At 45.8% G+C, this 26706-nt stretch overlaps 1 protein-coding gene across 4 annotated transcripts in view; it reads right to left on the bottom strand.

Moving 5' to 3' along the window:
* Positions 1-26706, bottom strand: part of STRIP2 (striatin interacting protein 2) — a 46796-nt gene that overhangs the window by 12584 nt on the left and 7506 nt on the right. For 2 of the 4 annotated variants that reach the window (XM_061165769.1, XM_061165771.1), the window contains 16 exons: positions 25573-25647; positions 24487-24621; positions 23042-23162; positions 22004-22072; positions 21700-21806; positions 20850-20977; positions 19749-19952; positions 18289-18524; positions 17970-18035; positions 17235-17298; positions 16369-16440; positions 13236-13310; positions 12449-12546; positions 11859-11985; positions 9250-9350; positions 5552-5618 (listed from right to left, as the gene is read on the bottom strand). In XM_061165769.1, coding sequence (XP_061021752.1) covers positions 5552-5618; positions 9250-9350; positions 11859-11985; positions 12449-12546; positions 13236-13310; positions 16369-16440; positions 17235-17298; positions 17970-18035; positions 18289-18524; positions 19749-19952; positions 20850-20977; positions 21700-21806; positions 22004-22072; positions 23042-23162; positions 24487-24621; positions 25573-25647 — 1745 coding nt within the window. Of the gene's footprint in view, positions 1-2241; positions 2851-5551; positions 5619-9249; positions 9351-11858; positions 11986-12448; positions 12547-13235; positions 13311-16368; positions 16441-17234; positions 17299-17969; positions 18036-18288; positions 18525-19748; positions 19953-20849; positions 20978-21699; positions 21807-22003; positions 22073-23041; positions 23163-24486; positions 24622-25572; positions 25648-26706 lie in introns of those variants that run through there. The other 2 variants (XM_061165772.1, XM_061165770.1) reach the window with 2 other exon arrangements.

Below are 26706 nucleotides of genomic sequence, written 5' to 3'. Positions count from 1 at the left end.
TTTAGTTACTACTCATCTTCTGACCGCACTTCAGGAATTCCAGGCACACTTACTAAAAGAAAATATGGTTTGACCTCTTACTTTCTCAGCTTCTTTCAGACCTAATGGTAGAGAAGCTCTTTCTTATGTCCTACTGTAATTCTTACTTCAAACAAGCAAAACCACCAACAAGAAAACACTGAGGTTTCCTGCCTTAAAGGGGAGTGACTGAGCCTTTAAAGAAATGCTGCAAAGTGTAAAAATATAATACAACTCAAACCTTCGTGTTTTTTTTTTTCTTTTAAAAATATTTATGTATTTGGCTCTGCCACGTCTAGTTGCAGCACTCAGGATCTTTAGTTGCAGCATGTGGGATCTAGTTCCCTGACCAGGGATCAAACCCAGGCCCCTGCATTGGGAGTCTTAGCCATTGGACCACCAGGGAAGATCCTTAATAGCTTATTAAAGTCCTGAAGTGATGACACTACTTTCAAATTGAAAACCAGCTCTTCACTGAGAAACTGAAATTATTTATTTTTTTTTTAAAGAGTAAAAAGTTTACTGAAAGGAAAAGTACATGTGGAAAGTCACATGGGTGAGCTCAGAGAAAGAGTTGCACCTTTGGGAAGTTTAAATCCTTTATAAAGGGGCAGTTCTTTGGGTCTTTGTCTTCCCTCAGACAAGAAATTGAAATTATTAATAGTAACTTATCTGTTTTATAATGAATCTAGAATTTTATAGCCTAAGGAAAGCTGATGCTCATCTAATTCTAACCTTTCTTTCTTTTATAGATGAAACTCCTATAGCCTACAGGAAACTTGCTCAAGATCACTTAAAGCTGTAGTGGCAAAGCCCAGTCTGTCTGCCTTTTCTATATACAAACTTGGGTTTTTCATGCCATGTCAGTCCTGCAGTTATTTGAACCTATTTGCAAAAACATTTGCGAAGTTATAATACTTAGTGATTGAAATTCACAATAATAGTCATCTCTTGGTAAATGATTCTTTTAATTTATTATGGTTCACATAACTGAAAATGAAATCCTATTATTAGCTTACATCTTCTTTTCCCACATTGTTTTAGAATAACTTCCTTATCATATGAATTTCTAACAATTAAGTTCCTGCCAGATTAAGGACCTAGATCTAGGTATAAGAGTTATTATTCTTAAAGGTGATGTGAGGAGGTATGCAGGAAAAGAAAAGAAAATTTCAAAGTCATCTGGGAAGCTTTAGCAAACCATTTGTGCTTTGAGGAGGGATCTGGGGATGTGAGTTTTAAAAAAAAATCACCTAGCACTCATAGAAAGGGTGACAACCAGGAAAATTGAAAAAAATGCAAAAACAAAAGAAACAAACAAAAAAACTTATCCATGGTCCTTCTTTTGTATAAAACTTCATGGAAAATGGATGTATACCTTATGATATGTTCACATTTTATCTAGAATAGAGAAACAATAATGCTAATTGCATTGTTGGTTTTAAATAGTGACAGTGAATGTAAAAACAAAGACTTTTTTAAGGAGGTCACAAATCACTGGCTAAATAATGCCTAAAAGGAATGCTAGAGACCTTAATACCTGAACATAAATAAAACAAAAATGAAAACAATAACACAAAAATCTTCTGGAATATATGTAAATATCTGGGTTAGAAACTAATACAGAAAAAAAGAAAATAATAGAGATAGATGAAAGGATCAAGCATATAAATTTAAGTGATATGAACATATTTTTATAGGTATTTCTGAATATAAATCAAACCCAAAATTGAGGAATTTTGTGATGAAGTACCTTTTAAGAATTAACTTAGGCCTTCCTTGGTGGTCCAGTGGTTAAGAAATTGCCTGCCAATACAGGGGACACAGGTTTAATCCCCGGTCTGGGAAGATCCCACATCCCAGGGGACAGTTAAGCCCGTGCACAACTACTGAGCCTGTGCTCTAGAGCTTGGGAGCTGCAACTTCTGAGCCAAAGGTCTAGAGCCTGTGTTCTGCAACTAGAGAAGCCACTGCAATGAGAATCCTGCACACCACAACTAGATAGCAGTTCCAACTCGCCAAAACTAAAGCCTAAGCGCAGCAACAAAGACCCAGTGCAGCCTAAAATAATTTTTTTCAAAAGAACTTAATAATTTCACTTGCTTGATCTAAAAGGAAATGCCAAATATTTCTTTGCATATAGCCAGGTCATGTAAATTCTGACCCTCTGCTTTGGATAACACTTCACCATTCCACCTGTTTCTTTATGAGCAGAGGGTAAGATTGGGCAAAATACTAAGAAACTTCTAGCTCTGATACTCATTGACTTCAAAATACAATGTATGTTTATTCAGAAATTATAAATGTATTGTTGTAATAACATGATGTTATAAAGTACACATAAAGTTAAAAGGATATTAATAAATATAAAAGATCTAATATATTTCACTTCTAAAGCATCATGTTACACACCTATTTTTCATACCATTGCTCAAAACAACCACCCAGACACTGAACATCCTATAATACTTGTTGAGGCCATACCCCCTGCCTTCGCTAGCAACCTGCTTCCAAAGATCACACCTAACTTCTATACAATCATACGTTCATCCTCCTTCTCTTATATTGGGGATTTAATTTTAATTTTTTCCTAGTTTAGTAGATTGAATTTGAACATAAACTTTTGGAAATTTAGAAACTGTAAGAGTTCCTATGCCAGGGGGTGAGGAAACTGTTTAGTACATGGGTAAAGATGGCCCATTGCAGAGCTAGATATTTTGACAAAACGAGAATTTAGAAATTAACGTACCATTAACTTTGTCTTTATTTCATGTCCATTATATATGTAGTTAGAGCTCCAAATGATGTTGAACTCAGTTCAAACTCAGAAAACTGAAAAAATATGAATCAAGACTACCTTAGCCAAGTAACTCCACTTCTAGGAATCTATCTTAAGGAAGTAATCAGAGATAAGGTCAAAGATTCATGTGCAAGGATGTTCATTTTGGAGTTATAGGAAGAATACTGTAATAAATGCCCAATAATAGCATGAAACAATCATTTTTTAAAAAAACTAAGTAGTGGAATATTATGTGCAGCTATGTGAATGGAGACATGTAAAGTCCTTATTTTCTTAAATAATATGTGTGTGTATGAGTGAATATATATATACACACACACACATATAGATATATATATATATATAGCTAATTGCAACCAAATATTAACATTGGTTATATACAAGTAGTTTGGGCTTCCCTGGCGGTGCTAGTGGTAAAAAACCCACCTGCCAATGCAGGAGATGTGAGAGATATGGGTTCGATTCCTGGGTTGGGAAAATTTCCTGGAGGAGGAATCCACTCCATGGCAATCCACTCCAGTATTCCTGCCTGGGGAATCCCATGGACAGAGGAGCCTGCCCGGCTACAGTCCATAGGGTCGCAAAGAGTTGGACACAACTGAGCAAATGAGCATGCACACAAGCACACACATATGCAAGTAGTTTAATAAGGGTATTTTTATTTTCTTTCCCCTATTTTTCTGTATTTCCTCAATTTTCTTCAATAGTATATATCGATTTTAAAGTCTTGGGTGGGGGAAGAAACTTGAAATGTTATTTAAAGAAAATCCTATGTATTTAAAATGCCAGTATGCTGTGCTTTCAATTAATTCACTGAGCCTGAAAAAAGAGATAAATCTTACTCATATAAACACTAGCCCTCTCTGAGGACAGAAGCCATTAATTTAGATAAACAAACCACTGTATTGAGGATCTATGTGGAGTAAACTAGCTAGTTAAGTCCATGACTGGGCTCAGGGAAGTACTTCCAAAAAATAAAAAATCTGTGGTTACCATATGAAACCACCAGGTGCCACTGTAGCTTCACAGAAAGGACGAGAACACCTAGCATGAATCTGTTTTTCATTACTGAAAGGTACATGCTTTCACCCCCTCTTAGACAACAACAGTCTTCTCAGAGGCATAACAATTATTTCAATAATTTTATGTTCATATCCCAAAAGGTCAATTGGAAGATATATGAAAGTATAATTCCCATCAATCCCTACTTATGGGATTGAGAAGCTGACTGTGTTTTGAAATACACTATTCACAGTAGGATAGCAACCCACTCCAGTACTCTTGCCTGGAAAATCCCATGGACAGAGAAGCCTGGTAGGCTGCAGTCCCTGGGGTCGCAAAGAGTCGGACACGACTTAGCGACTTCACTTCACTATTCACAGTAGAGCTTTAATGCTGTCTGTGCACCACTGTTTCTGTTAGAAAGGGCAGTCCTCATTCCAGTTTGAATGGTGGGGCTGCATGTCTCCACCCTGGCTCTGCTACTTGCAACTACTTTTAACTTCTCCACCTATAAAGCACCCATGCCAACCTCATACAGTTGTTTTAAAGATTGAATAACATCATAAACAGGATTAGACAACGCATTACCTCTCTCTGCCGAGGTAAGAAGCTCCCAGCTTCCTTGTCTGCTGAGGCCATATCTAAACAAGACAGGGAATCTCTGCTCTGGTGCTTAAAAAGGTGCTAGACTTATGGGTCTTTCTCTCATTCAAGGTCTGTCAGCTATGAGGAGTGGACCTGACAAGCCACTTCATCCCTCAGGTTTCTCATCTTTGAAATATGGGGCTGGGCCAAATGCTTCTCAGGTCCCCTCCAGTCACAAACCTTACAGTTCTGTAAAACCTGTGCCACACAAGGTACCACTGTACTTTTTGCACAATGAAGTTTTCTGACGTGACATTGTGTAGGTATTAAAAGTTGGGGACAAGGGGTTGGGCACACACAGGTGCCAACATCTGATCATTTTTTAAGCTCCATTCATGTGAACATGGTGCTAGGCTCTGGGGATATAAAAGAAAGATGATACTATCTCTTCCTTCAAGGAGTCTTCAGTCAAATGGAGAAACAGATACAGATAAACAATTCCAGTGCAACAGGGTATGGGAATGGGCTGAGGTTCACTGAAGGAGCTGCAGCAATAATACATGATGAGGTAGACACTTGATTTCAACGTGCTGCCTATCAGTTTCATGGGATTCAGAAGGACTGAGGGACTTCTCTGATTTGCCTGGAACTGCTTCTGGCACGAGGAACTTTCTGGGTCATCCTTCTGTGGCCATATTGAATTTTGCCTCAGAAAGACTCAGGCAAGTATTTCCTGGGTATTTTCTGAAGTACACACCCCAGGGTTTATATAACCTTATCAAAATGAGACAAGCCTGTGACACAGAAGGAAGAAGACAATTAGGCTAGAGCAGCAGAGATGCACCTGCCATTCAGCACAGCTGTTCAAACTCAGCTTTAGCCCCATTATCTTTCTAAATTCCCCTCCTCCTCAGTGTTTTTCACTGACCCTTTCCTCTACAAAATGCTATGCTCAGCTTTCCCAAATCTTTCTCGACTGGGTCAGCAGAACTAAGTCCCCACTGCCTCTGTGCTCTTGCCAATATGCTTTTATTGATCTAAGACTCCCAAACCAGGGCATGAGGGGGCTAGAGAAGAAAAGGAAGAGCAAATGCCAACCTCTGCCACCTGGCAATTTCAAAGGCTACCAAATCCCCACTTGCTTACCAGGCTCTCCGTAGTAAGCTCCGGCAAATCCTGGATGGTACAGCATGGGTAATCCAGGACCGAGATGCTGTAAGATGCAGAGATAAGAACAGGCTTTAGGTAAATGGCAAAGGCAGCAAATGGCTACATCTGAAAGGGCAGGAGGTTATTTCTCTTCAGCTAGCCCCATGTATTTCTAGAACTGCTTAGTGACTTCAGCTGAAACTGAAGGTTCCTTTGCCAGGCACCTCCAGATCCAGTCTCCTCTCCTCACAGCCAGGAGAAGGACTGACAGTTCTTTCAGAGGCAAAAGCAGAGAAAGCGCCTCGGTATAGCCACCTTTCTCCTCTGTTCTTTAAAGAAATACATAAGCTTGTAGGCATTTGTGTTTCTGTGTTTAAGTGTATATTTGTGTGTATATAATTGTGCACCCAGAGAAGTTGCCCAAACTCATCCCACTTTACACATTATTGACTGTAGGATTTTTGCAGAAACTAATGACTGTGGCTGGCGATTTGTTATGAAAGTGAAGTGAAAAGTCTCCAGTCAGTAATGTTAAGGTAACAAAAAAATGTATTACTATGTCTCTGGTCAGTAAGTTAATAACAACCTGTGAGAATGAAGACCTCTCCTGTGTTTTACCAGATGTTTCTGAAGGCCAGGAACTCTGGGGAAAGACCACAGAAGCCACTTGAAGAGGAAGCCTGAGACAGAGGCAGTTTCCTGCAGCTGGGCCCAACTAGTAGCTCAAGGATGGTAACGACATCTGCTCCCAAAAGAGACACTGAGGGACCGCAAGGGAGCTGGAGGCTCTGCGGTGAGCCCAGGGAAGCAGGCATGAGTCAGCAGGGGAAGTAACTACCGCATGATGACGGGGACCCGGCCACTCCAAATGACAGCTCTTTCTTTCCTCCTCCCTCCTTCATGGGTACAATGCAGCATTTAGACTAGCTAATCTAATCTCTAATGCTCTTTCTGCTTCTGACATTCCATGAGGTTTGTCTTTAAAAAAAAACAAAACAAAACGCAACTTTTTGGCCAGGCTGAGGGACATGTGGGATCTTAGTTTCCCGACCCAGGGATCAAACCTGTGCTCCCTGCAGTGGAAGCATGGAGTCCTAATCACTGAACCACCAGGGAAGTCCCTTTTTTTTCTCCCATGAGGTTTTTTTTTTTAAATTTATTTAATTTAAGGCTAATTACTTTATTCCCATGAGGTTTTAAACACCATTCCACTCCAGTTAGAATAACTGGACATGGATAAACGATGTCGGCAAAGCATAGGCTATAAAGAGGAATATGGGGCTCCTTGGGCCTCTTCTATATTTCAAAGTTAAAACTTTTATCCAAGCAAAAGGCAACAATTTGTTTGACTAGAAACGTTGACCTTTGTCCAAGAAACCCCCAAAGATAACCTAAAGGAACCAGGGTAGGAGAGGAGAGGGCCGTGGATATACCTACTAGGTTCTCCCAGGGTTGCCAGTTTCACACTGCTCCGTTAGGATAAAGATTCCTGGCTGGCTCATCTACTTATCTACCCACATTCTACTGACAAAGCCCCATGGCAAAGTAAGTACTGGCAACCGGGAAATGAGGGTGGGGAATCCAAGATGGATTTGTTTTAATCTCATTGTATTAAATTCTACCCTAAGGGGGCATAAAGTTCCAAGTTTCTAGCATATCTAGATTGTAAGAGCTATGAGGAAACTGCAGTGACAAGCTGAAGGTGCTCAAGTTCTTGAGACTATGCAACAGTAAAGCTCATAAGTAACACACAAGAGGAACCCTGGACCCAGGCCGACCTCAGCAAACAGTGCAGTTTGGCACTACCACTCTTCCAGCTCCGAAGGGAACCCGAAGGACACTTACTGGATTGTCTGCCCCCGCTTCTAGGCCCACAGTGCGGGGGCACCAAGTTCCTGAACCCCTCTCCTCAGCCAGTTTCTGATCCAAGGGTGGACCTCTAACCCTGGGCATGTGGAAGTGGAACAGGGATCAAGAGCCAGTTCAGTCTCTGAAGTGGTACAGGAGCACGTTTAGCTCAGGTGGGCATATTTTCACTAAGTGGCTTAGACATATTTCACTTAGTTGCTCAGTTGTGTCTGACTCTCTGTGACCCCATGGACTGTAGGTGGCTTGCCAGGCTTCTCTGTCCATAGGATTTTCCAGGCAAGAATACTGGAGTAGGTGGCCATTCCCTTCTCCAGGGCATCGTCCTGACCCAGGGATTGAACCTGGGTCTCCTGCATTGCAGGCAAATTCTGGGTTAGGAAGCAGACAAAACTATTTGTCAGTGACAGAGGAAAAGTTGGAGTGGAGGTGCAGAGGCTGGGTGGCCACAGACGGAGGCATATGGCCCCCTGGGTTCCGTGTGCTACAGACTGACCCTGAGGCCCGGGGCTGCACCTCTGTCCGAGGTTCTTCAAGATAACAACCCACCCATCTCCTCCTGACAAATGCCCGTTCTGTGTGAGCTGACACGCACAGGTGCCTTCATGAAGCTGTGGCCCTTCCCCAGCTTCACCGACACTTTCAGTTTTCCCTGGTGGACAACTAGCACGTCTTAAGTGCCATTTTTAAGGGGCAGAAGTCTCTTTGTAGTGAGGATAAACCCATTCTCTAGCGCTTCCTCCAAACAGGAAAAGTAAAGCACTCTCATCTTTGTTTATCCTAACTAATGCTTATAAAAGTCTATGATAGAGTCAGAGTAGGTATTATTCCCACTTTAAAGATGAAGACACTGTGGCTCAGAGAAACACAGTGTCTTACACTTGAGATGACACAGCTAGCAAGTGGCAGATCCAGGTCAGGAATCCAGGTCCTGTGACTTTGGGTTCTGTGTGTTTTAAGCTACACAAAAGTAGGCTGTCTCTCCAGGGTGGAGTTTCTGGCAGCGCTGACAGACTGTGGGGCCAACATCTCCTAGCCCCTCTCCAGCCACCTCAAGTGTCACGTCAGCCTTCTTCTATTTTAGGAACCTTGCCTCTGGTAAAGCACTTCTGGGCAACTCCACTGATTAACATGCTTCCGGTCTTTGTGTAAGCAGCAAACTGAGGAACAAGGACCTACTCTGTTAACCCCCCAAGTCCCCACTTGGCTGGAGCAAGCCACAGCAACTGTGATTTAACCCTGCCTCTTCTGCTTACTTAAAGGGTCATGCTGGTGTGCTAACCTTAAGTAAGTTAATTAACCTTTCTGAATTTGTTTCCTAATTGATGAAATGGGAATAAAACTTGTTGTGATATGTCTTAGCACTGATGAGGAGATTAAATGAAATAATGGACGTGAAAATACTGCAGTTTTTAAACCACAAATTGATCTATCGAAGTAAGGGTCTATTGTTTACCTTTAATTACAAATTCTGTATAACCCTTTATAAAATTGATTCAATTTATGATTTATACTAAAATCAGGGCTGGCCAGACAAGCCAGATGCTTCACAAAATAACATCTTTGGATCCTTCTGCCACAGAGCTGACATTTATCGGTGCAGCCTCTTTTGAGTTATGGCATTACAGTTTTCAAAACTATTAAGTTACAAATATCTTTGTGAGGAGGCCAAATTATACATTCCACCAGTAATACCTCAAGAAAACTAAATTTGACAGTGACAGCTCTAAGACAGAAAGGACCAGGGAGAAGGGAAAGGCAGCTCAGAGACAAAATAATTTATCAATCCCCAAACCGCCTTTTGAAATAAACCTGTACAGAGTCCTTACCCATTTTTGGCAGTGATGTAGGACAAGATATTTTGATTGAAGAACTTCAGGATCAATGGGATGCAGTTGGCAAATACCAAATGTTGTGATACATATTCAAACTGAATTAAAAGATGAAAGCAGAAAGGAAGCTTATTTTGGGGAGAATAGAAGGTCTGTATGAAAAATAAAGAGGCAAGTACAATTCTGACACCCATTCCTAAGAATACCCACTGTCCACTTGTGTTAACAGTCTTCCTGTCTGGGAAGTGGGGAGGGCCATCTTCAGCCAGCCTAGCCTACATAGAAGGGGACAGTCTGCAGTGTGTGTATGTTGCAAGTGCTTGACCAAAAGCACAAAATGTATACAAGCCAGAAAGAAAATCCTACTCCAGATAAACAGAAAGAATTGCTGTGAGATTTGTTCCTAAGCTCTACAGGAAAAGGAAGGCTCCCCAAGGGAGTTGCCTTCCATTCCAAAGCTCTGGCTCACAGGGGTTTCAGCTGTGATGGACATGCCAGGAACAGGTGCAGCCCGGCAACTGCCGGCATCACTCAGGCAGGATGGATGCAGCGCGTGGTAACCAAACGAACCACTGGAGTGAGGGCTCCAGGGTGGGTCTGGTTCAGTGGACTAGCCCCTATACTTAGAATATCAGTATTTTAATGAATCAACAGGAGTCCTTCAGTCAACAGATAATGCACTAAGAATAAGTTCAAGATCTTTTTGATGGGTTCAACAACAGAACATAGCGCTCCACTTGGCTCTCTTGAATCTGGATGGGGTTTGCGTCCAGGAAGACCTACTGGGGCAGTGTCATGCAGCTGTGCGACCCGGCTGTTGCCCATGATACGCTGAAGAGCATCACACAGAGTTTGTCTCCAGAATCCAAACTACTCTAAGTGGAGAAACTGGTTGAAAAAGCAGAGAACTGCAGTGTTTTAAATCCCTTAGCTCTTACTGATTCCTGATCACCATAAAATAGCCATGGCAGCACACTCAGCTGCCCTCTCCCCAGGTGTGTTGTTAGAAGTGAGAAGTAAGCTTGTGTTGCTCAGTTCTCTCTTCTGCTCAAATATCTTCTCCTCAGCAGCTGACCCAGGGTATTTTACAAAGCCTCAGGTGCAGGAGCCAATACAAACCTACTGTCAAGTGATGGGAAACATCTTTCAGTTTGAGACATGTCTGTAGCCTTGTCAGGACACACTGACACGTACTGGCAAGGCCCATCAAGCCACCCACCCGTCTGGCTGTTGATCCACATATTGCCCACCAAGAGAAGCAGACAGAAGCACACATACGCGGATCTCTTTCTACTACGAACACTATTTCTCACTCATCCCTCCCTATTCCTCCCAGCCCTGCTGCTGCTCTGCAAACACTGGTAGAAGTGTGTGTCCTCGGGGTACCCTAACACACTACAAGATGTCTCTGACTGCACTGAAGTGGATATATCTCCACGTTGTACAGCTGAACCTGCCATGGACACAGACTCTGCAGGGCCTCCCCGCACTGAGCTCCTGCTGTTTTAGCAGCAAGCTCGGTTCTGACTTCTCAGGAGGAATGGGGCAGAGCCTCTGTGCAAGAATGTGAAACTCTGCCTCCTCTCCAGGTCTCACCACAGAGAACACTCACTCACTGCCCCCATCTTCTCCTATGTCTTGGCAACACCCACAGCACCAAGTCCAAACTCCTTGGCATGGCAAATATTGCTCTTATGGGGAAGCAGGTTCTTAATGTCTGCTAGCCTCAGTGGAATAAAATAAGACCCACCTCGCAGGGTTGAGAGAATTTAATGAGATCCCACATGAACTGAACAGAGTGCCGGCCACAGTGTAATACTAACCGTGTGCTAGCACAGGTATTACTGTCTGCTCCCCGCCGTCCTCTCCAGCTTCACGTTACCACCAGATCTCCCTGTCTCCCTCTACCCCATGCAGAACTCCAGAAACATTTGATTAGTTTCCAAAGGTACTTTGCCCTCTCCCCTCAGGAGTTTCACAAATCAGCTTTTCTGCTTTAAATGCTTCCTGCCATCATTCCCTGACAACTCCTGCACCCTGGCTAACATGTTTTCTGTAGGACTCAGGTTAGGAGTCACAGCTTCTCCACCTCAGGCTGGATTAGGTGTTTCCATAGCAGCCAATACTTACCTGTAACACAGCGCTTATCACTCCATAATTGCCTACTTTACATCTGTATCCTTTATAAAACTTCAAAGCCCTTACGAGCCAGAGTATGCCTTATATAGAATTCCATCTCAAATGTTAGAAGAGTGCTTCACATACAGAAAAGTATGCTCGACACTCCCCCCACACCAGTCTCCTTTTGGTGGCATGCTTGAGTCCTGTCTTCCATTGCTTCAAAGCTGGCTTGGCATATTCCCAAGAAGCTAGGGATTCCTACCTACGACCCCTGGATAATGTTCAAAGTACACAGACGTTTGCAACTCTCTAGGACAATTCCCCACCTCATGCCCCAAGCTTGTGCAACATGTATCTGGATTCTGCATGACAAAGAAAAGGCTCAATGATGCTCTGCTGGACTCCAAGGCCCTTGTGTTCTTCCTTTGGGCGGCAGGACCTGGAGGACACCTGTGGGGTGTGGAAAAGTGCTCTGAGCTGCTCACCTGGTAGATGTGGTTCAGTTTGAAGTGTTTGAGGAGCAGCAGGAGCAGGGCAGAGATGCTCTTTACAATGATCTCCTTGTGCCTGTTCACATCGATGCCCAGCTTCATGCTTTGGAGAACAGTGATGCTACAATGGGGAAAGGAAGAGTCAGTGCAGAGGGTGGACTTAGTGAGAGGCCTACGAGGACCCAGGTATTTGGGACAGATACAATACACACCAGTAAGCCAGAACCCGAGAAACCTGAGCTGTGCTAGGGAAACCTCCAGACTGCCCACTTGTGAGTCTATCTGGAGAAAAGTTCCTCTGATACCTTTGTCTCTCTCTCACCTTTGGCAAGCTTGTCCCTTAGCAATGTCCACCCACATACACATGCAGTCAGTCACTGTCAATGATGTGGCCCTCCAGACCCTCAATTCTGGGCTTGAAAGAGCACAGAGAGAGCACTGCAGTGGAAAGGGGCTACTGGTGGCAGAGAGGAGACCTCCTTGGAGACAATCCCTGTAAGTGTTAACAAGGTGAGGCAGGGATGAGAGAGACTCTGCAGACAAGAGAGTGAGTATTTAGCAGCTGCCCCCACTGAAGCACTTACGGCATCTCCTCAGGCAGGACGTCTGCCAGGATATTGATAGAGTCTGTCTTAGCCTTGGAGGTGGGGGCTGCAGCCAGTAGAATCTTAAGTAGAGCAATCTGGGAAGCAGAAAATGAGGAAATCTACCCCATTCAACAAGGTTATCCTTCCACAACTCAACAGCTCCAAGAGAAGTGTTTGAAATCCTTGCTCCAAGTTCTTCACTCAGTAACCAAAGATCCCTACCACCAGAAGGGCAAACTGTGCCCAGTCCTGACGGGCCTGCCTGGGAGGCTAAGGAGCCTGAAGAGATGTGCTTACAGACTGTTCTGCATCAAGACTGCTCTCTCCAAAGTGGATGAGAGAAGGAGCAGAGAGAGTGGGGGCAATGCCTAGAAGTTAGGTGGGAGGGAAAGGCAAGATCCACCCCCCACCCTCTTCCTTCCTCTCCCTCAGACCATCAGCATCCTCCCCTCGCAGACTGAGGCCAATTAGGACACCGGAGGCCACGGCAGACCTCAGAGGGACTAAGGCACTTACTCAGGAGAGGCCCCTGGTGCATCCTGCATGGAGCCTACCCCATTCCCCACCTCTCCCAAACAAGGACTTGGAGGTAAAGACAGGTCTTCCTTTCTCTGGGAGGAGCCCCAAGGGGAGGTCAGAATTCTGAAGTGTCAGAGAACATGGCCCGGTGGGTGAAGGCTCAGGAAGCAAACAAGTGACAGAGGGCTCAGCTTAGAAGGGCTCTCCGCTATCTCTTCCTCGCAGCTGAGAAGCTCTCACAGCCCTGATCCGGCCGTCTCCTTACCATGTACTGGGGGAGGCTATACAGCATGCCCTGGTAGAGGATTTCGCATGGCGTCTCTGGTACCACCTCTTCCCCCTACAGCAAGAAAACACACAGTTTGCTCAGACCGTTTTCCAGTTGACCAAAATCTATCTTTCCTTGGCTGTGGAGGATGGCAGGACAAGAGCTGGGAGTCAGATTCATACCCGAGCTGTGTTCATGAGTCACTGCAAGACCTTGGGTCAGTTACTTTCCCTCTCTGAGACCTAATCTCCTCTTTCAAGGATCAAGGACTGGTCTGGAAGAACTCAGAGCACTCTTCCAGCCCTGAGAACCTATGATTTTAGTTGTCCCGTTATCTGGAATCCATCTAGAGTTCTTCCTATATCGCTTGCCAGGTCAGAGGCAGAACTCCCACCGAGGATTTGGCTCATACTACTGCTTTGCTGTACATACATGGGCTTAGCTCAGGCCACAGGTATGCCTGGGACATTGGAAGTGACACCCCATACAGAGGCACTTCCTATGGTGTCAATCCGAGACCATCTGAAAGCTCAGGGAGGCTCTGAAGCCAGGGAGGAGAGATGGATGACTGCACAGAGGGGGCTAATAAAGGCCTGCAGAAGCAGTGAGCAGGGAAGAGTTTAGGTGGACGCCATTTTCTTTCCTTCTCCAGTACCCTCCATGACAGCCCTGCTTTTGGACCGGCCCCTTATGCACAACTCTGTCCTTGTGATGACCCCATTTAAGTCCTTTATCAGAGTGGGGAGACAGGGGCCTCTAGTGCTCAAGAGGCTACTTAGGCCACTGTCACCTTTGGCCAATGCAATCTATCTTCCCCCCAGGTCACCCTGTGACAGGACAAGAGTCACCGCCATGAGACCCTGAGGGAGGGATAGCCAGGCCTTCTATCTGACACAACACTGCTGCTGCTAAAATGGACACAAGTCTCAACATCCTGGAGACCCTGAATGTTTATCTTCCGCTTTCTAAAAGGCCTATTTCATACATTCTCCCCTCTCTTCAAACCAACACCCTCAACCCACAGCCCCTCAACAGTTGCTGATCCTACTTCTCAGTTAACAGACAAAACAGAAGCAATCAGACAGGCACAGCCTCATCTTCTCAACACCAAATCTACCAGAGTCTCTACCTTCCCATGTGCCATGAAGGATGAACTGGGTACTCCTATCAAAGGCTATCCACTACTGGTGCTCATACCCTTTTGTTTTGTTGAGTGCTTCGGTTCTGTAATTATCTTTCTCCTGGATCATCCCTCTTAGGACATAAACATACTCCAGTATCTCCTCCAATAACACTATAAAACATTCCCTTGACCCCACATTCTTCTTAAGCTACCACCCCATTTCTACCTTCCTTTTCACAACAAAATTTCTGTGTGGTTTGTCTATGTTGACTAAGCCGACCTCCTTTTTTTACATTCCTTTTTCAGTACACTCCACCTAGGCTTCCAGTCCCATCACTTCCCTTGAGGTTGCTCTTATCAAGGTCACCAGTCATTTCCATGTTGCCAAAGCCAATGGGTACCTCAAGTCTTATCAAGCTCCATTTGTCAGCAGCATTTGACACAGCTGATCACCTCCTCCTTCTTAAAAGGCTTTCTTTTCTTAGCTTCTATGGCATCATTCTCTCCTGGATTTCCTACCCTCTCACTGGGTGTTTTTATTACTCCTCTTTCCTGGCTCCTTTCCTGGCTCATCCCATTCTCAACATACTGGTGTGCCCCAGGGCTTGGTGCTGGGTCCCATTCTCTTCTCTCTCTCCTTCCTCCTCAGGTTACCTCAGCAAGTTCCATGGCTTTTAACACTGTCCATGAGCAAACAGTTTCCAAATTTATTTCTCTTAGTCAGTCCTCTCTCCTAGAACTCTAGGCCCATGTATCTAATTGCTTGGCTGCTCTACATGGGTAGACATCTAAAACCCGGTACAACCCAAATAGAACCGTTGATAAAACAGAACTCCTGGGAATTCCCTGGCAATGCAGTGGTTAGTACTCTTGTACTTTGACTGCTATGGGCCTGGGTTCAATCCCTGGTTGGGGAACCAAGATCCTGAAACCCATGCAGTGTTGGGGAAAAAAAAGAAAAATGGGGGAAAACATATTTTAAAAAAAGAAAACATAACTTCTCATCTTGACAAACTGTAGTTACTCTTTATTTTTTTGGGCTGCACTAAGGCAACATGCAACTTCCTCAACTGGGATCAAACCTGTGCCCTCTGCAGTGGAAGCATGGAGTCTTAACCACTGGACCGCCAGAGAAGTCCAAATTGTACTTATTCTTGATTGCCCTTTATGTCTCTGTATCCACATCCAACAGAACTGCAACTCTTGTCAGCTATACCTCCAAAATATAACCCCAATTCATCCCTTTCTCCCTATCTCCACAATTCCGTGCTGTTCAGTCGCTAAGTCGCGTCAGACTCTTTGTGACCCCGTGGACTGCATTATGCACCAAATTACTACCTTGGTCTAAAACACCATCTCATATTGATCATTTTTAGTCTCCCAACCTCCCTGTTTCAACTCTTTCCTCATCAAGCCTTTACAAAGTAGCCAAAGGTTTTTAGAAAGATAAATCAGATCATGTCGCTCCCGCTTAAAATCTCTGAAGGCTTCCCTTTGTCATGTCAATCAACTTCAAGCTCCCTATCTTCGCTTAAATGTCCTGTGTAAAGTGGCCCCACACCACCTCTCTGACTCCGTCATACAACTCGCACTCCATGCTCCAGCCATAACAGTCTTCATTCACTACTTCTAACACTCAGCTCGCTCTTACCTTTAATAAGGCTGTTCTCTCTGCTTGGAATGCTTTTTGCCTTGATTTTCTTATGGCCAGCTCCTTCTTGTACCTCAGATCTTGGTTAACTGTCACCTTCTCAGAGGTCTACATACCCTGGCCGCCCAAGCTAAAGTAGTCTACTACATGGTATGTCATCCTATTTCAATTTTCTTAACTGTCTCTACCATTCTCTGAAAATCTTTGTTTCTTAATAACTATTGCTTTTCTCCAGCTTTATTGTGAAAGTAGAGACCGTGTTTGCCTAGTGTGCAGTAAGAGTCCCGCAGCAAACACACCAGTTCTCTGACAGCACTGCAGAGACCTCCCCCTGTGCAGGCTTTCCCTGGACTCACCAAAGACATGGGGCACTTCTCCAGCTCCTCCTCATTCTTGATCTGAACATCTGCAATGGAGACGTACTTGTGCTGGGAACACAAGATGTCAACAAGGGGCTGAGGGCCTCGATCACATGTGTACCAGCCTCTTGTTTAACCTCCCCAATGATGAGGAATTGCCCTATTTATGGATCTGTCACCTCAAATAAACCATGCACTCTTTGAAGGCAGGAGTCTTCCTGACCTTTGCATCATGAACATCAGCAAAGTTCTTTAATACAGTATTTTTATTTATTTCATATTTCCACATTGGATGGGCAGCAAATACCTTAGCATCTACCTTCAACCAAAGTGCAAAGGGAAGAAAAGAACAAGCCCAGGCCTAGGACCACTGCTCTGAGAGCTCTGCTGCAGATGCCTGTATGTGTGTGCATGTGTGAACGGAGTGATAATGACGAGGTGAGGCTGGGCTCAACATCTGTGCAGGGAATAGACTACTCTTACTTGTCCTCACATACACTCTGGATAGAGCAGACTGCTACTTGATCCTGGGCCTGTGGAAGCTACTGAGCCTCTAAGGAGGGAGAAGTGAGAGGAAAGGAAGTGATAAGTGGGAAGAGGGAGAGTAGGGTAGGAGGAGGGAAAAGCAACGAGAGAAGAAAAGATAACTTTTTCATCCATCTAAATGTAGGACACTGAATAGGTAGGGAGAGACCTGATTTTTTATCTGCTTGGCCAAAACCCTTGCAGAGGAAATACAGAATAACAGGTTCAGAACATGTCTAGTGGAAGAGCCCCACCCAGGACCCAGGACCCTACTGGGGGCCATCCAATTTGTACTGATGGGTCCCTATCTCTGAAGACTGACAGCCCAACCTGCTCACCTGCTTGAGGGTCTTCACACTCTCGTGAATGGGCCTGGGTAATCCAACCAAAGTATCTGTGTCCCTGTGAACACAAGATACATAAAGGTCAGAAGTACAGAGAACTACCTATACTCCTGGAGTCACACAGACCAGGCCACTTTCACCTTCTGGTCGCCTGGATCTTTCTTTGCAAGTTATCAGGTCCCTCATTATTGCTTCAGGACACAAAAAAAACAATGGCACAGAGAAGAGTCCCTGTAACTTAGGATTTCTGTATAGTCTAGTGGGGACTCACTTTGTCTGGAGTAGGTTCCTATTTAAAAGGGCATGTTGCCCAACAACACTTTTGACAGCAAAACAGCAGTAAGAATGGTTTCTGAAGCTTTGCAGTGACCAGTGAGGATTCATGAAGGTAGGGAGATGGGGAAAGACTGGATCTGTTCCCACCATGTGGCTTCTTCACAGAATTGTCTAGGAAAGAGCCTGTAGGGACCATCTCATAACACGCTGATGAGGAAATTGATTCCCATAGGGAAATGACTTGATCAACATCCTATACCTGGCTGAGAACATAAAAGTTCTAGAAAACTGGAAGGACAATACTTCATGGCAAGAATCCAAAGCAGTCAATGGGATCTGCCCAAGGCTCTGGGTTGTATCACAACTAGGCAACATCTCTCATTTCAAGCCACCCACTCCTCTGGCCCCTAAGAACCCCTCTATATAGCCAGTTCTGACCATCCAGTCACTTACTGCCCCAGAGTGAATCCGATGAACTTGTTCCTACTCATCTCCAAGAAGTGCTCAATGTCCTTCTGTCTGAGAGGATGGTGGACAGACAAATCCCAGAGAAGGGAAGAATAGCAAACCTTGAGAGAGAGAAACTTACTGGGCTCCCACCCCTCCAGATGGAAAACTAGAACAGCAAGGGAAGCCAATAAAGGGAACTCCCCACCCAGGAGTTCTAACTCACAGCCCAGCTTACTGAGCCTTGAATACACAGACCACTCCACCCTCAACCTCCAGTGACTGGAACCCCAAAACCCGGGGTCCCTGGTGTTATCAAGCCTACCTGACCTTCGGGGCCCAGGGTAGGCCCTTGGGAAAGGCCACCCGCTCAGCAGAGAGGGGTGCCTGTGAGGGTGGAGGGGGTACTAGAGGGTCCTGCTCTAGCAGGTCTAACTCTCCATCCAAAGTGCGTTCTCCATCGCTGGCAGATTCCTCTTCCTCCTCTGTGGCTGGTTCCTCAGTCTTAAAGAGATCTCGTTCGTTGTAGATGTCCAAGCTGTCCTGCTTAGTAAGGAGTTGCTGGGGGGCGAGGAGGGTGGGTAGAAGGAGAGAGGGAAGGTGTCCAGAAATCTCAGTCTGGGCATCCTTGTTTGAGACTACCCACTACCCCCAGGCTGCTGACTTCATGGAACACGGAGTAAGAAACCACCCCTAGTGAGAACTTTCTCTTCCCATCTCAACCCTACTGTACCTACCAGGCCCAATTCCAGGACAGGAAGCTCTCTCAAGCAACCACACCAACGGCTGGGAGAGCACAGATAATCCCAAAGTCACACTTAGCTTTCAGAAAGCACTGATGCTTTTTTTTTTTTTGCCTGCACTTTCCTTCCTAATTATGCTCCCCTTAGGTGAACATTCAATTAATTTGCCTTCTGTGAGCATACACCAGCTGGCTGACTGAGGAAGAGGAGAATGGGAGCTTGCTGCTAGGCAGAGGGAATCGAGTTTGGAATTTTAAGTCTTGTCACAGAAAGACAAAAAAGACTGGACAGAAATAGGCCAAAAAGTTAACAGTGACTGCTTCTGGTTGTCAAGATTGGGGAAGACTTTTTTTTCTCCCTTTTCACATTTTTATACTTGTTCTAAATTTTCTATAATGAGTAAGCATTACTTCGTAAAACAAAAAATAAAGGTTAAAAAAATATCACGCTGCAGATAATGTCAACTAGATTACTGAGTGTGACTGTCTGGACCCGTCACCTGTAGCTGGTGAAGTCAGGTAGATCAGGCGGGCGAGCTCTTGGGAGCATGGTCAGGTCTCAGTGCAAGTTGTACCTGTGACCTTTCTAGGGACGCAGACTATCTAGACGCCTAGCCAGTCATCTTTAAATGTAAGCCTCTGGTTTCAAGGCCAGAGGGGAGTATGGCTGGCTCAGAGTAAAACTTCTTACTGAGAAGAAAATGATCAAGTGCCTCTACCAGGTACCTATGGCCAGGATTATACCCCAACTGTTGTTTGGCATGCTAGGGGGCTCCAGGCACTGAGGTCTAGGTCAATGATCCTTAGTAAGACGTGGTTCTATGAAGTGATATCACAGTGTGACATCTTGACAGCCAGGACTCCATCAGGACTTGGGGACAGAAGCCAAAGTATAGTCTCCAAGATTTCAGGTTGGTCACAGGGCTGCTCAGGGGTAAGACAGCAGAGTCATTGCTGCTCTTTCCTAACATATCCAGAGCTGCTTAGAATCTCGACTTTTGGCCAGCCAGTGCCACACCACCATTGTCTGCTTTAGTCCGTACCCTTCGAGAACCACGGCGGCCTCGCAGTTTGGAGGGTGGAGGTGCCAGCTGAGACTCCCCCAGGTCGAGGGTGTAGGAGGGCGGGGAGGCAGCCCGCATGCTCTTCACCACCTGGATACTGTCCTCCGCCAGTGGAGGCAGGCCCAGTTCCGCCCGCTTCTGTACTTTGAGAGCCTGCAGATGCTCAAATCCACCGAGGGTAAACTGAGGTTTGAACAGGAAAGGGGCAGAGAAGAGAGGAAATAAGTCAGAGAGCAAGGTCAGGAAGTGTAGACGGAGAGAAGAATCACAGTCTCTAGTCCCCTCTTGGGGTTCTTACCCTCCTTAATTAGGAAGTAATACAACAGGAGAAAGCAAAAAGAATGTGGAGACTGGGCCCAGTCTCAGAGGTGGCTACTATCCCTTAGAGCTCAGGGGTCAGGACAAAGTATTATTTACCGACCCAGGGCTGGAAACATCCCCAGAAATTAGGAAAGGGACTACTGAAGGCCTCCACTGGGGGATAAAAACAGGAAAATATACCCCATTTTAGGAGTACATCTGATACTATACACCCCTAGAATCTCTCAAGGCCTGCCCTGGAGGGTAGGTTGTTCAGCTAGTTCTGTGGGGTGGGAGCCAAAGAGGAAGAATCAGGTTGAATAATTAGTAACAAAACTGCAACCAAACACTTCCAAGGACTTCGTTTTATGAAAGCAAATCCTCTATCTGGATGGAGAGCAGGCACTAAACCCTACACTTTACAGCTAGAGAAACTGAGACACAGAGCATTGCCCAAGGTTCCTCAGCATCAACAGAGGTCAGATCTCCCACCTCTCAGCCAGTGTTCTTTGCACGAAACATTAGCTCTATCAGGGAGAGGTGCAATAACACCCCACCTCGAAAAGTGGCATCTCCCATCAGTCCAACAGAAATAGGTAACCTGCCCCAAAACAGAACCTCTGATTTCTCCAGGACAGCCCTATTGCCCCTCCACTGGCTAACAGCTGCCCTGTTATTCTGCGTAGCTCCAGCCTCCTGGAATCAGACTAGAAAAAACTGCAGTGGCAGAAGGCACTGCCTATCTGATGAGATGGGAGAGGGAAAGAATCAGCCACTCACCATGACTACTTTCCAGAGCAGAAGCAGGACCTTCTTTATGGGGAAGTGGGGAGCCAGGCCGCTGCAGAACTTGGTGACCATAGAGAAAAGGAGAAGGGCAAAAGGCTCCTGATTATGCGTGGAGAAGCCTGGGAGGTGCGGAGAGAGGCAAGTGAGAAAGTGAAGATGAAGCCGCTGAAACCCAGTTCCTGTAACTCTGCTTCTGGACACACGGAGGAAGGCACTCACCTCCTCGCAAAGAATCTGAGAACTTGGTTCTTAGATGGAGGCTTAGAGAGCCTCTTTGGGGAACACGCCCACCCCCGCCCCTCCGCCCCGCCCCCACCCCCCCCCCCCTCCCCATCAAGGGCAGGATAAGAGAGGTCGTGGAGGTAAAATGCTTGGGGGTGGATGTCAAACTAGAAGTTAACAGTAATAAAGATGCTTTCTGGCTGAGGAACTCAAACATTTTGTAGATTACAACTCACCTTCCCGCATCAACAAATGTATTTTTAAAAATCTCAAAGGTCTTCATATCTCATCCCTGACTGAGGGCAACACCAACTTATATTTTCAAGGTAAGTCACCTCATTTTTTCATGTGGGATTTGTGATAGAAGGGGAGATGGATGACTTCCCACTTATAGAAATAAAGAAAACCAAAATACAGAGAAGATATATGAGTGGGCCTAGCTCACAGACAGAGGGGCATTCAAGCCAGGTCATCATGCCTGCCACAAAGAATCTCTGTCCTAAAAGAAGGGATGTTAATTCTTAAAAAGAAGAAGAAGACAAAAGAAAACTTGTTTGTCCCTCTTGAGCAGATGCTATGCTTCCCGTCTGCTCTAGGCTCCTTGCGTGCCACTTCTTACTCAATTCGGTGCGGAAGGTCTCCCGGGCTGTCCTCCACCCACAGGAGTCTGTCTCTCGCTCCAGGCGGATATTTTCCACCATTAGGTACAGGACACTCAGCAGCACCCTGAGGTTACAGAAGGGTCACAAGAGGTTCCCATGGCAGTTTCCAGTCTGTGGTCTGAGACCTCAGGCATGGTCTCTGTGGGGGCCCAATCCAGCAGAATTAGGAACTTCTAGCGGTCTGGGAGCATCTGAAATCTGGGCAAAGGTTACCCATCGCTAATGATCCCCTGTTCCAATCCCGTGGGCAGCCCTACTCACCGGAGCTCTGTGCTGTCAGCAATGGAGATGGCTGGCTTCCGAAGAGCACTGCTACAGGCCTGGCTGTTGCTGCCACAGGGACGAGGGAGAAAACAGGAACCCATTAGGCCTCTTTACTCCCTGTACTCCACTCTTACCATATGCACAAATATGAGTACCTGCCATTCCCTGTCCATGTAGCTAAAGAAATTGGTTTAAGGTAGAGGAGCCTATAGAATTCTTCCTGCTACCTCAGCAAATCCTTATCTACAGTGAAGACAAGAAAGGGTAGGGTCTATGCTATTCACTTGTCTTAAAATCCCCATCATGTCTAGCACTGTGCTAGACACAAAACAATGCTTGGTGAATAATAAACAGAATTAACCCCATCTAAAACATCTGAGTGATAGGGTGAGACAATATGAAGTCTTAGTTGCTCAGTCGTGTCCGACTCTTTGCGGCACAATGGACTGTAGCCCACCAGACTCCTCTGTCCATGAGATTTCCCAGGCAAGAATACTGGAGTGGGCTGCCATTTCCTTCTCCAGGGGATCTTCCTGACCCAGGGATCTAATCTGGGTCTCCTGCATTGTAGGTGGATTTCTTTTTTACTATCTGAGCCACCAGGCAATCAACATGTGGGGGTCACTAGAGTGGGAGCAGTAGATAAGGCCACCTTCCTTTGAAGCTATAACCATGGGGGAAAGAACTGGGCACAGCCATGGGAACTGGTCTGGTCCCTCTGTGTCATGTTCTCAGGGAGAATGGTTTTCTTCATTCCAGAGGGAGGCTGAGCTGAGAAGGTGTCTGAATAAAAAAACAACACAGGATAGGCCCCTGAAGCCCAGTACTGAAGCTGTACATGGGGCAGAAGCTGCTGATGAGCCCAACCTCAGGGAAGAGGACAGACTACCAGCAAGCATGGCTGCTGGAGGGGAACTGTCAGTGGGCTCTGGACTGAAGTGTGAAAAAAGGCGGCTCTACAGTGAAGGAACCAGCTTAGGACATGAGGCAACCTTCAAGGAAGGGGGTGGCCAGCCCTCCCCGAAGGCTTCTCACTCGATTTCCATGTGGAGTAGCTCCAGGAAGGCCGAGAAGGTCCCCATCTGATAGAGCAGGAAGCAGTTGTACCTGGACCAGTGGAGCACATCGACCTCTGAGTCACATTCCCCAAAAGTGCCTAAAGGACCAGACAGGGCCACAGAGGTTGAGGGGCAGGGGGTTATCCCAGTTCTTTCCACCTTGCCCCATGATCTTAAGACTATCTTCTAACACTCTACCCAACAATTAGATGGACAAAGGTAGGGCAGGAGCCGCCCAGAACTTCCCAGAATGAGGCAGGGGAAAGGAGAAGCAGTCTGCAGGGTGAGGTCTAATGTGCTCATAGGTGGGCTGTCTTAAGTGAGTTCCCTGAGAAGGAAGTGCAGAGACAAGGATTCAAGTGCAAGTAGTTTATTGAGAGTTGATCCCAGGAGCCATCAGTAGAGAAGTGGGGAAGTGACATAGGGAAGAGAAGGCAGCTAAGAACTCAATCCCAAGTGGGGAGAAGCTCTGGAGAACAGTATAAAACAAACAACTTGGAATCGTCCCACCCAAGAGGGCTGAGGCGGTCGGGCTGTTTGCCCACTAACTCCTGGCACGTGCTGAGGAATGCACTGGATAAGGGGAGCACATGAGCCCCCCAGTTCTTCTGTGGGCTGCATAGAAAGCCCTCAGGCAAAAAGATGAAGGGACTGGCAGCTGGAACTTGGCCAAGGCACCGGACCCAAGAGATAAGGCTGGGCACTGCCTTGTTTGCTACAGTTTTTCCTTCGCCAGATACCTTTCTTTCCTCTCCATTTATGATTTTTTTTTTAGTTTTTTTTTTTTTTTAAAGCTTTTAATTAGTTGGTTCTGCCAACAATCCTGTTATTTACTATCTCAGGGCTTTCTTTTACTACTTCAGCTAAGCTATCTCATTTCTCTTTCCAACACCTGGCTCACAGGTATCTTCTGGGAAGCTTTCATCAGTTAATCTCACCAAGCTCTGATCATCTCAGTGACAAATCACTCACAGCATCCTCTCCTGCTGCTGTGTTGGCTTGGACCATGTAAACACCAATGAGAAACAATGTGTAAATTGGTGGCATCCCCCCTTGCATCTCCTGTCAGAGCCAGGCCACACCTGGAGAAAGCAAGCTCAGATGGTGGTGGTACACTGTCAGCTCTGGCCACAAGGACCCTCTCTATAAACAATTACAGCCCAGGTTAAGGAAAAAAAGAACCCTGTAAGAAATCCTGGCACGCCTGGAAAGATTAAGGTTGATTCCAAGGGATCCAGAGCAGGATCTACTACTATCTCCTTTTTGTGTAAGTACAAGGCTACAGTCCTAGCACACGACACGATTGTCCTCGTGAGGCAGGGACCTGGCTTTCCCAGTATGACTTGAGTCATCCTAGTCCTGATAACACCATCTCTCTCCCCAGTCTCCACCCCTCTCAGGTTGGCAAGGGTGGCTGCTCACCTTGGGCCAGATAGAGAACGGCTCGGGCCACCTTCAGTCTCCGTTCCCTACTGACCACCTCCAGCCGGTCTAGGAGTCCCATCACGTAGGCCTTCTGGGCATCTTCCTCCAACTCCAGCCACTCCTCACCCTGCACTGGGGACAGAAGGCCATACAGGTGCAGTGTCAGCTGTTGCCTCCCCTTCTTGGAAAGGCTTCTGGGAATGTATGCACCTTTGATGCCAGCCCCCACCAACAAATTCTTCTCTTCAAAAGCTTTACTGAGCTGACAAAGAATAAGGAATGGGAAAAGTAAGAAACCAGATGTTCTTGCCTGAACCCACTCTATAGCCTTGTCTTCCTCCACACCCCCTCTATCTTTCTGTCTTTCCTCAAGGACTCCCCTCTGTCTCCCTACATATCCAATTCCTATACATCGTTACAAGTTCAGTACAAAATCACCTCTTTTCCACTAATGCTCCAGCCAGAAGCTTTGCCCATGATACTTTTTACTTCTCTAATGACACTACTCATTTTCCTCTTGGCCTCAGCTAGTTTTAGGACGTACACATTTCCCCTCTGCTATCTAACTATAATTTCTTTGAAGATACTGTTAATTTACCTCTACCCCTGCTTCCTGCATCTCTGGCACGAAATGGATACTCACCACACATGTGCCAAGCTGAACACTGAATTGACACTGACCAGGTAAGGAAATGGAGGTCTGAGTGGGTCACAGTGTGGGCACATGAAATTATTACTCCTGATGGTATCAGGAGTGAGGCAGAGTGGAGACGGGTTGAATGCTAAGGTCAAAGACCAGGCTGGGCACAGGGTTACTAGGCAACAGGACAGCAGTCCACCCCCACCTCCTCACTCCTTTGACATCAGAGAAAAGGCCCCAGCTCAGGCTTCTCTTGCTTCCACTCTATGACTTCTCTACTTGATATAGAAAACTCTGTGACCCATATGCAAGAGGAACAGAGAAATTATATCGCTGTGGAGAGGATAAAGAAGGATCAAACTTTATTTTAGGCTTTTCCTAGATCAGCCTGGGATATTATGGACAGAAAAAGCAGATCTCAATGAATAAGGATCTGGGATCACCTTGGGTCTTGAAATCCTCTTCAAAACACCTCCTGTTAGTGGTAAATTCTGGGTTTTCGGTGTAGCTGTACAGTTCTGTGGCAGGAAAGACAGGACAGAATCACAAACATTTAGCAGATCTTTACAGAAGGGGCCTGGGATGGAGACAGTGGCATGAAAAAGCTAAAGCTTCCAACACGTTCTTGTGTCCAGTTCAATCCAGAGCTAGCTTCCTCCTTTTCGGAGGTTAAAAATAGCCACTTGTGTCCCTGGGTGATTAAAGCATCAAACCTGTCCTCCTCCTGCCAGCTGGCTGCTACGGCAGAGAAGGCAGCCTTCGACATTTGCTGAGGGCCAGGAGGAGAGCTAGGACAGAAAAGGCTTAATGTCATCACTCCTGTTTCTTAGGGCTGCATCCCTTTCTGGTTGTCAAGCTAGACTGGAACTATCTTGTCTCTAGGGAAAGTGGACAATACAACTCCTGAAATTTAGATGCCAGATCCTTGTGCTATTCAAGGAGCCAGGGTGAGGGCTGGAGAGGATGTAAATTTTAGAGGGCTCTTTGGGGTTGCAGCCAGTTCATTCTCTCCCTGTGGAGTTTCCTCGAAAGGTATAGAAGTTTACATTGCCGCCCACGGCCACCTGGGCAGAAACAGCATCAAACCATGTATAAGCAGCTTTGATTGTCAAAGGGCCGCCTGTGCCCAGGAAAATCTAGTTAAAATCTTTGCTGACAACAGCCTCTCAGTACAAAATGCAGAGAGCTTTTGAGAAAAAAAGACACCCTTTCCTACCTACACATGCTCACATCAGAATATTTCATCAGTACTCTTGTCTTACAGAGAATGAAGAAGTAGTCATTAAGTCAAGAGATGCTTCCTCAAAACTCTCTTCCCCAAGATCCTGGCTGGAAATTTAACTAGGCCACAGATAATTCACAAAGCAAGAGACATTCCCTTATGTTCCAGCCAGCTGTCTTACTGGTCAAGAAATACCTTGTCTGGGAGCCAGGGCTTTTGCATTCTGAGTTCCAGTCCCAGAGTGACCAGAAGCAAATCTCGGCTCTGATTGTGAAATTCTTCAGTCATTAGTGAGTAGTGTAGATTTATATTTTTTAAGAGTAGGGCACAAACCCACTCAAAAAAGGGAGAAAAG

The sequence above is a fragment of the Dama dama genome, chromosome 18 (genome assembly GCF_033118175.1).
Source record: "Dama dama isolate Ldn47 chromosome 18, ASM3311817v1, whole genome shotgun sequence".
In the NCBI taxonomy this organism is placed as follows: domain Eukaryota; kingdom Metazoa; phylum Chordata; class Mammalia; order Artiodactyla; family Cervidae; genus Dama; species Dama dama.
Note: the sequence above shows the minus strand (reverse complement) of the source record. Positions and strands in the feature narration are given on the sequence as shown.